At 35.6% G+C, this 11300-nt stretch overlaps 1 protein-coding gene across 1 annotated transcript; it reads left to right on the forward strand.

Moving 5' to 3' along the window:
• The first annotated feature begins 603 nt into the window (after nt 1-603).
• Nucleotides 604-2948, forward strand: LOC147508263 (anaerobic nitrite reductase HB2-like). Its single transcript, XM_086600818.1, has 4 exons — nt 604-1078; nt 1178-1292; nt 2190-2306; nt 2612-2948. Exons 1-4 carry the CDS (start codon nt 984-986, stop codon nt 2771-2773), a joined length of 489 nt encoding a protein of 162 aa, XP_086456944.1. The 5' UTR covers nt 604-983; the 3' UTR covers nt 2774-2948.
• The last annotated feature ends 8352 nt before the right edge of the window (nt 2949-11300 follow it).

The raw sequence follows: 11300 nt of genomic DNA on the forward strand, positions 1-11300 counted from the left end.
CAGGCTTCATTATTTTTTTCTGACTTTCATTGCAGTTTGTACAAAAATAATCTATCCTTCTCTCTTTTACTTATTTTTTCTCCTACGAAAATATAACTTAAAAGTAAGAAAAAAATAGTAGTCCCACAGAAATGATACCAGATACAAATGTTTACCTATAAATAATTGATTGCCCTAATTGAGTTCATTTAAGTAAATAAAAGAAATGTTGTTATAATTCACTTTCCAAATTTACTTAAAAATATATAAAAAATAAAATGCAAATAATACATTGTCAAGTAACATTCTTAAAATAATCCTTAAAGTTTAAACTCCTACAATACTCATAGTCTCTTACATCGTTCAAGCATATAGGAAACTCAAAAAATAATATATTAAATAATACATTATTATAACAAATTTTTTACTAATTTAAAAATCCTAACCCTTGCTATAGTCCCACAACAGTATTATATTATTTTTTTATTATATGATTTGTGATTTTTGGTCATATTTTTTAGGACGGTTTTGCTCACGTTATTTTCCTATATTTACAATATTACTTTTATTGTCTTAATCATATAGTTTGTGCATAAAAACATCCATGTGCTGCATCACGGCATCACGCTGGTTTTATTTAACGGTACCGTTCGTAAGACCGGTTCAAAATCTAGTTCCCTTCTAAAAGTTCTAATAGTATTCGAGGAGAAAAGTTGTGGCTGTCACATGTTGCACAATAAATCTTCTTTCATCCCACTCCCACACAATAGTATTCGAGGAGAAAAGTTGTGGCTGTCACATGTAACACAATAAATCTTTTTTCATCCCACTCCCACACAAATCTCGTGGGTCAATTGGAAAGCCCATCTAGAAGTAGCACACTATACTATATATTATTGAACACACGCACAAGAGAGTAGAATATATATACTGGTAACAGTTAGCTAAATTCCACAACAACAAAAAAGGCCACAAAGTAGAATATTTGTGAGACTTCGGTAAGCATGGTGTTCACAGAGCATCAAGAAATTTTGGTGAAGGAATCATGGGAGGCCATGAAGCAAAACGTACCCGAATTAAGCCTTCAGTTCTTTACAACGTAAGCATTATATATGTGTTGCATTTTTTTTCATGTTTGATGTTTGATGTTGGGATGATTATAAGATGTTGTATCTTGTGTTGTATTTTGATGAATTAGCATCTTGGAGATAGCCCCAGCTGCAAAAGGGATGTTCTCTTTTCTTAAGGACTCAGATGAGATCCCTCAAAACAATCCCAAGCTCAAGTCCCATGCTGTCAAAGTGTTCAAAATGGTGAGTAACAATTTAAACTTGTAATCAAGCATCCTATCACTATTATAGAGTTTAGCGTCAGTTTTAAACTTTTAGTTACTATTTGGTCTTTGAAACCGGAACTTTAATTGACATTACGGAGAACCCAATTATATTCATTAGAGGTTTAATTTATAAATTATAATATTCACTAGTGAATATTGCATATTGCAAGCTGCGGCGTTCTTACAGAATTTTGATCGAACTTAATAAGGATTTGTAAAAATGAAAAGGAGAAGAAATAGGGGCCATCCCTTGGATATTACCAACAATGGGACAATATTTCAAATGGTGCTCAATCATCTTGATACGTGACTACTGTAAGGAACAAGACGCTTTCACTTGAAATATTTAGCAGGAACAAATGTTTGGCCTTGAAAGTTAATTGTGATTTGTGAATGTGAGCAGAGTATCAGATCATGGAAGCCGTGAAAGTTACCAGAAAAATACCATAATAAACAAGATAATCCAATAACTTTTGTATTCAGTGTTTGTCGTGCTTCAATGATTTGTTTTCAATCTTTAGCAATTCAATCATTTTATTGTTTAGTGGAAAGGCAACTTGCCTTTATTATCTCAACAAAAGAAAAATGTCTACTAATACACATTTACACAACCATAGCCTTCCAGGCCTGTTTCTCGGCCGAGGCCGAATCTAGTCGTCCATAGTACACGTATCTTCAGATTACTTAACTAGAAATTTCATTAATTATGATTCAAACATTAAAAACTGTTAATTTGGTTTTTTCATAAATTCTGTTTTATGTACTTTCTTATTTTTCTCTAATTAATTAGAGGTGTTACTGATTCTTACTTTTCTCCCACTAACCTTTTTTTTTTGTACTATAGCAAAACTAAGTAATATTTTGACTGAAACAGACTTGCGAGGCAGCCATTCAACTACGGGAGAAAGATAAAGTGGACATTCCAGAGAGCACTCTCAAATATTTGGGGTCTGTTCATCTTAAGAAGGGTGTTATCGATCCCCATTTCGAGGTAATTACTTAAGAATTTTAGGGACATTTAATTCAGAAAAGTGAACCATTTGTGTGTGTGTGTATAAATTTTTAAGGCTGCTCATAGGTATGCCTAAGGGTCCATGACCCATACTTGGTCATGGCTCATAGGTTAACTGTAATATAATTGCTAGAGCCGATTAAGTTAGGAACAATGGAACATAGACCGATAGCCAACGATTTAACTAGCCAAACCCGTGCCTGTTTATCTGCCAATTTGGGAAAACACTCTCGACTAATTTCATTTAATTCGGTAAGTGTGTTAAAATGTTTCGACTGTTTCAGGTTGTGAAGGAAGCTTTATTAAGGACAATAAAAGATGCACTAGGGGAAAAGTGGAGTGAAGAGATGTGTAGTGCATGGGGTGAAGCTTATGATCAGTTGGCTGCAGCTATTAAGGCAGAGATGAAAGAAGAGGCAGCAGCTCAGCTCCACACCAGTACTTGATTATTTACAATCGTTACGCCTTCACAAGGATTGGCTCGATTCTTTCCTTTTTGCCCTTTTTTTCTTGATCTAAAACGATTTGTGCTGCATGATTATACTGGAAGACTAAAGATCCTTGTTTTTTTTTTCGCAATGAATTGTTTTCATTATTAAATCTAGATGAGAGATTCTTCTAGCTTCCAACTTCCGTTGGGCAGAAAAGTGTCTAGGTGCGCAATTACACGAGACAAACGACCCAATTAAACCAGACAAACGACAATTACACCAGACACTAAGTAGTGGTGATCATTCACAAACTGCATGGTCGTAGCAAGTCACAGAAAATGGTCATCTGGATTAATTTTTAAATGGATGCTGTTTTGTTTTTGTACTTAGTATCAATACCAAAGTTTGAACAAATTAAATAAAAAGACAGCACACAAAGCTAGGATATTTGTAAAGAATGAAGACGATTTTGGTGTCCTCACTTTACTATGCTATGAGACATAAGACTTCAATATATTTATAATCGTATTACAAGCACAGGAAGAAAAAAATTTCCTTCAAATTGAGAGACTTTCTCATCAAGAATTTACATATAGAAGAAAATCTAATTATACTAGGAAGGAGAATATATACAAAAGATGTACAACGAATATATAGGAGATTAGAGAATATACACCAAGATAGTATATACGTTAACACTCTCCCTCCATAAGACGATGAAATGGATCTGCATTTTGTAAAAATATCTTCTATCTGATTGGAGGAAGGAATGTACCGAGGACTAACGAGGCCTTTCTGAATCTTTTCACGACAAAGTGACAATCAATTTCAATATGTTTTGTACGTTCATGGAAAACGGGATTTTTAGCAATGTGCAAAGCCGCCTGATTATCACAATACATTGTGACAGGGGAGGAGTGATAAATGCCAAAATCTTTGAGCAAATAGTGCAGCCATTGGAGCTCACTAGTTAAGGTTGCCATAGCACGATACTCTGCTTCAGCGGAAGAGCGGGAAACGGTGGTTTGCTTCTTTGTTCGCCAAGATATAGGACTATTACTAAGAAGAACACAATATCCCGTTGTAGAACGACGAGAAGATGGGCAGGATGTAGAGAGCTAGATGATGACAGAAGGATTCCCTTACTAGCCGAATCTTTGAGATAACAAAGAACACGGTGTACATCCATATGTGCGCTCCTTGGAGATTGCATAAACTGACTAAGGATATGAACTTAATAAGTGATATCAGGTTGAGTAACTGTCAAGTAAATAAGTCAGCCAATCAAGCGTTGATAAATAGTCGGGTCAGGCAAAGGCGTCACATCAGTTGGAGATAATCACAAATTTTGTTCCATGGGAAATGCTGAAATACGGCCGCCACTTGGACCAATATCCTTCAGGATGTCCAGAAGATATTTCCTTTGGGACAAAAATATGCCTTTGCATGAACATGTCACTTCAATACCAAGGAAATATTTTAGACGTCCAAGGTCTTTGATAAAGAATTTGTTCTCAAGAAAGTGCTTGAGATGCTTGATAACGGAATCATCATTACTTGTTATGATAATATCATCGACATAAACTAACACAAAAGTGGATGATTGACCTGTGATATGAGTGAACAAAGAATAATTTGCTTTGGATTGAGAAAACCCGATTTCAAGAAGAGCAGAAGAAAATTTTGAAAACCACTAGCGTGATTCTTGTTTCAGGCCATATATGGACTTGTTTAGGCGGCATACTCGATGCTCTCCCCTGACGGGAAAGCCAGGTGGTATTCTCATATAAACTTCTTCTTCAAGGTCACCTTGTAAAAAAGCGTTATTAACATCAAGCTGATATAGTGGCCATTGCTTAACAGAAGCGACATTTAGTAAAGTTCGAACTGTGACTAGTTTAGAAACCAGTGCAAAGGTATCGTGATAATCCATTATCCCTTCGAATTGTGTAAATCCTTTAGCGACCAATCGTGCTTTATACCGTTCAATGCTTCCATCAGATTTGTATTTGATTTTGTAAACCCATTTGCACCCAATGAGTTTCTTGTGGGATGGAAGAGGACAGAGACTCCATATATTATTCTGTTCAAGTGCTTGAAGTTCCTTTTGCATTGCCTCACACCACTTAGGACACTTAACTGCTTAATTGAAAGAAGTAGGCACATCTCTAGAACAAGCACTAGAAAGAAACCCCTTATGTGCAACAGAGATATTAGAATTGGAAAGGTACTTATGAACAGAATATGGATTACCTGTCAACTTGAAATTGGATAGAGGAGGTGAGCTATCATGAGTAACCCGTGTGCATAATAAGTTTTATAGGAGGATGTCGATCACGCTGTGGATGATGATACTGCTGCAGAACAATGGGTGTTGGAGAGTTATGACCAGCAGGAGACAATGGTGCGTCATTGATAGGAATAATTTCTGAACTAGGAGAACCAGGATTACCACCATTATTCCCTTCCACGATAGTATGATGATTGACTTCATTAAGATCATGAGAAAAAACTTCCATACTATCATTATCATTTAAAGGAAGGGGAGTAACATAGGGAGATGTAGAAGTAGATTTAGAAACATCACGAAAAGGAAAAATTCCTTCAAAAAAATTAACATCTCGAAAAACATATATGGTTTTACTTGCAATATCAAACACTCGATATCCCTTTTGACCATGGGGATAACCAACAAAAATGCCAGGCTTAGCTCTTTGATCAAATTTATGCTTAATGTTACTGTTGTGAGCATAGCAAAGACTACCAAAGACTTGTAAATGTGAGTAACTTGGTATAGATTTAAATAAGAGTTCATGAGGACTTTTACCCGATAAAATAGGTGATGGCATTTTATTGATAAGATAAGCTATCGTGAGAATACATTCACCCCAAAACCTTAACGGCAAGTGTGCTTGAAATCTTAAGGCTCTAGCAACCTCAAGCAAATGACGATGCTTACGTTCCACAACACCATTATGTTGTGGCGTTGAGACACAACTCCTTTGGTGGATGACACCAAGATCATAAAAGAAGTGATACATGTCGTTAGAAAGGAACTCAGTGCCATTGTCAAAATGAACTTTTTGAATTGGTGAGAAAAGTAAAGGACCATTTCCTGAATAAAGATTATGGACATGAGTGTTAAATTGAGTTCTAATCATGGCAAAGAAAGATTGCAAAATTCTTTTTGTTTCAGATATAACATGCATGAGATATATCCACATGCAACGACTATAATCATCAACAATGGTTAAGAAATAACGAGAGTCATTCGTCAAAGGATGGGAAAAACCACCCCAGATATCACAATGAATTAGTTGAAAAGGATAACTAGTAGTAATCTCACTGGAAGGAAAAGGCAAGTGATATTGCTTAGCTTGTGGACAAATTTCACAAGTGCTTTTATTGGAACATGAAATAAAAGGAATATCTCTACTTAAAGTTTGCAAAGAGCGATAAGATAAATGCCCCAAACGCCAATGTAAGAGATCGATACTAGGTGGTTTAATGACTGATAAAGCAGATGGAGACTGAAAATAATATAACCCCTCATGATAGTTACCCTGTCCAATCCTTTTCTTCGTTGATAGGTCTTGAAAAATGCATTGATTGTGATAAAAAATTAACAGACAATTGAGAGATTTTGTGATTTGGCTAACAGACAAGAGATTGAACTTAAACGACGGAATGTAAAAGACATTTTCAAATGATTGTACCAATATGTGTGATTGGAGCATGAGTACCATCAGGCAATTGAACATAATATGGCATAGAACAAGATGTATATGAAGTAAACAAAGAAAAGGAATGACACATATGGTTTGTTGCACCTATATCTATGATCCACATAGAACTAAGAGTAACAGAGAGAGCAATACCTACGGCTAGGTTAGCATTATAGTTACTGCTACCTGAAAAGAGTATTTCGACCCCCACCTACGTGGTGAACGTCTATTATTAGGGGTCTCCATTTTTATTCGTTTAATCGACAGGGCTAAAGCCCAATTTGCAATATCATGGATTGATGTATAGACCCATTAACTCATGTATTAGGACTGAACCCTAGCCACATGGCTTGCCACTTACGTACATTAATTTATGTCCAGATTTGTTTCTTATCAAAGAGATAATTATCAATTAAGAGTTATATTTAATTACAATTACTTGAGGTACAAGAAATCTCTACTCCTATATAAATACCAAACTATTTTTTATAAATAACTCGTTCTTGAGACTTGACCTCATCGATAATTTGGGTACGTAGGCAACCGAAAGGTATAGTCTCATCATTCACTCGATCACCATCGCTTTTTCACTACTTTTCTACGTTCTTCATCTCTTTCGTCACCACTTAGTGTTTTGATCATATTTGGTCGAAACATAATTGGCGCCATCTGTAGGGAACTAGCGAAAAAGTCATTGTGAATGAGAAAGCTAATTTCAAGTTCATCAGTAAGTTATCCGTAGCAATCCGCCAAGACAACTTTTCACTCAATCAGGTTGCACACGACCCTACTGCCGTTCCACCAATACGCCAAATTATTCAGCGCGAGATTATTGCCTTTGATGATTCTCCATCCTCTGATGCGGATAATATAAATCAAATGCCTCGAGAAGCACTTCTTTGAAAGTTTAAGCGTGTACGGATCGAAAATATAATAGTTACTACAAGCATCGTCTAAAATGAACCATTTCTCTCAAAGATGATGTGACATCTATCGCACCATAACATAACACACGCCAACGACATCGTAGCGTGTGGGATCGTTTATGTGGTGAGTATGTGATTCCCATTGTTTCCAATGTTCGGTAATCCATGAGTTCTCGAAAATGGTGTTGTATTTGTAACACCTCAACGTAACACACGCCAATAACATAGTTGCGTGCGAGATTGTTTATGTGGTGATGATTAGATTCTCGTTGTTCGCAATGGTTACCCACGAGTTCAAGACGATAAATACATAATTCGCACTAGCTACTTTTCACGAATCTCAGCAAAACATTTCCAATTCATATATGTTCATTGTCGTTTGATAGTGCCGATAGTCGTCTCATATTCTTTGTTAGAAAGCTCTTATATCAGCTGAATCGAGGCATTCTTGCATTGAGAAAAATTGCATTGCCTTTGTTTGTTTTCGTCGACGTCTTAAAGCTTATTTCCATAATGGAATCATCGGTTTATATCGACTATCCATCTCAAAGTTTTTTCGCAATGTCTACAAATTGAGTCGCATAATGGAAAAGTTATCTTAGCGCTTACAACATTGTCTCTAACACTCGTACAATTAAACAGAGACAAACTTTGATTTTGCTAATGACTGATTTTCTTATTGATGATATTCCAATGTAAAACACATTACTCGATGAGGAAAACGTTGATCCCTAATTGTCATTACCTCCCGGGGGCGATGACTTGAAATATTTATCAGATATATGAGCTGATTGCTAGATTTACACTGATAGTTCGCATAATAAGTCTGCCTTCGCTCTTGGTTTTGTCATCTTGAAGCTAAATGAAGACATAATTGAGAGGTTTCTACGTTTGGGTTTTGACGCTTCAAATAATATGGCCGAGTACGAAATTGTCATTTACGGTATACGCACAACTCTTCAGCTGGGGGCAACTAAGTTATGATTAATTATTATAAGTTAGTCGCCAGCCACTTTGAATGATAATATGCAGCTCGCGATAATAGAATGGTCGTTTATCTGGACTTAATTCAACGACTTGCATGAAATTGTACATCTATCAGTATTGTGCAGTATCCATGTTGTGATGTACGACATCCTGATTCTATCGCAACTTATTTGTGGAAATCAAGTCGTCGCTGCCAAAACAACACTAGATTAACCACTTATGCTATCAGATGATTCCAACGAGCTTGGCACTGATAATGTCTCGGTATCTACCGACGACGATCATGTAGCTGACGATGATTCGGAATTCCTGATGACCAAAAACTCTATCGCAGTAGCACAAGTCTCAATTCTCTCCTTCGTTGTTTGGGCAGAATGAACGATTTACTAGGCCTTGAAGAAATTCATTCAGGAACTATGTGAATACCACTCCTGGGGGGAAGTCTCGCTCACATAGCAATGACCCAATGGTATTGGTGGTCATACATGCCAACGGATGTTAAGTGTTTGTTAGAGAATTGTATGCCTTGACAAAAACAAGATATATGATATGGGTCAAACTTCCCGCGATGAAGCGTCATCCAATCCATAAACCTTGGCCATTTAAAAAATGGGGCCTTGACAATAATGGTTTATTTCCGATAGCCCCTGGCAGTGTTCGTTTCTTGCTCATCGTAACAAATTATTTTACTAAATGAGCAGACAAAATAGACAAGTTGAATGAAAAACCGGACAACAATTTGGTAGTATATTTTCAGTTCAATAGTTTCTTTTCCATTATTATCTTTGGACTTTTCAAGATTTGGTGATCAATAAAGTATTTTTTTCACTTCAGTTCTAATGATATAATTTGGTTTCCATCGCAACATTATTATCGCTACGACAAAATTTGGCGAAGTTACTACGTTTAGCTTCGTCAGTCTAAGTTTGAACGATTTTCCACTCACTTAGTATGTTACTATCACTCCGATAAAATCTGACAAAGTTACCACGTTTTGCTTTGTCAGTCTAAGTTTGAACGCTTTTACGCTTGCTTAGTACGTTACTATCGCTACAATAAAATTTGACGAAGTTACCATATTTAGATTCGTCAATCTAAGTTTGAACGCTTTTACACTCGCTTAGTACGTTATTATCACTACGGCAAAATCTGATGAAGTTACCACGTTTAGCTTCGTTAATCTAAGTTTGAACATTTTTACGCTCACTTAGTATGGTCCTATCGCTACGACAAAATCTGATGAAGTTCTCACGTTTAGCTTCGTCAGTCTAAGTTTGAACGTTTTTACGCTCGCTTAGTTTGCTCCTATCGCTACGACAAAATCTGACAAAGTTACCACGTTTAGTTTCGTCAGTCTAAGTTTGAACACTTTTACACTCGCTTAGTTCGCTCCTATCACTACGACAAAATATGACGAAGTTACCACATTTAGTTTCGTTAGTCTAACTTTGAACGTTTTTACGCTCGCTTAGTTCGTTACTATCGCTACGACAAATCTGACGAAATTTCCACGTTTAGTTTCGTCATTCTAAGTTTGAACGATTTTACACTCGCTTAGTTCGTTACTATCGCTACAACAAAATCTGATAAAGTTACCACGTTCAGCTTCGTCAATCTAAGTTTGAACGCTTTTACTTCGCTTAGTTCGTTACTATCGCTACGACTAATCTGACGAAGTTACCACGTGTAGCTTCGTCAGTCTAAGTTTGAATGATTTTACACTCGCTTAGTCCGTTACTATCGTTCCGACAAAATCTGACGAAGTTACCACATTTAGTTTCGTCAGTCTAAGTTTGAACGATTTTACGTTCGCTTAATTCGTTACTATCACTACGACAAAATCCGATGAAGTTACCACGTTTAGTTTCGTTAGTCTAAGTTTAAACGTTTTTGTGCTCACTTAGTACGTTACTATCGCTCGACAAAATTTAAGCCCAAATTACTACATTTAACTTCGTCAGTTTATAATTGAACATTTTTACGCTCGCTTAGTCTAATTTTGCCAAGTTAAGTTAGCATTGGGGGCGTTTTTATCTATATTGGGGCGTCTCGTTCTATTTTATTTCAACTACATAAATCAACAACATTGTCCGTTTTCCGTAGGTATGTTATCTGACACAACAACAATATTCAATAGCAAACCTATACTTTATTTTTATTTTTCATCAAATTTTTTTTTAGCTCTATGGTATTACATTCACACAATCACATAATCAATGGTTTGGAAAAATTCAATGGTTCCTTATCAGTTTTCACTTATACAACTCTACAAATATTTGTAATTTATTTTTTCACGTTCTAGTATTAATTAAAGTGTTTTGAATTATCACATAAAAAATAAATATATAGATAATTACTATTAAAAAAAACATTAAGCGAATATAAATTGGTTTTTACCAAACATTTTAAGCAACCGCTGTACCAAATGTCCAAATCAGTGTCATTTGTAAAAATCTAAATCCAACGGAAAAAAAAACATGATCAACAAAGTTAATGAAATCCAAAACATCAACTCGCAGATGAAAAACAAAATAGAGATTACAAAAGCAATAATGAGATCGGTTTTAATAAAAAACGGGTATAAAATTTCATTCGTTAATATTCGGAAAAAAATAAACAAAACGATTCAAAATAAACTACAAAATATATATCTGTCTCTCAAAACTTTATATGTTATACTCTCTCTCTATCCCTAAACAACACATGTGCAATTTTTCTAAGCACTATTTATGGTATTATCTAAATACATCATGTATAGATATATCTTTTCTATACTGTCTTTCTCCAAGTTGTAAGTAAGTGTTATGGGCTAACCAATAATGCTAGACCGACCCACTTATTTGACCTATTATTTTGACCTACTGATGTGTCAAAAGTTTTAATCCTTGATTTACATAGAGATAC

This window comes from Coptis chinensis, chromosome 3 (genome assembly GCF_015680905.1).
Source record: "Coptis chinensis isolate HL-2020 chromosome 3, ASM1568090v1, whole genome shotgun sequence".
Lineage (NCBI taxonomy): Eukaryota > Viridiplantae > Streptophyta > Magnoliopsida > Ranunculales > Ranunculaceae > Coptis > Coptis chinensis.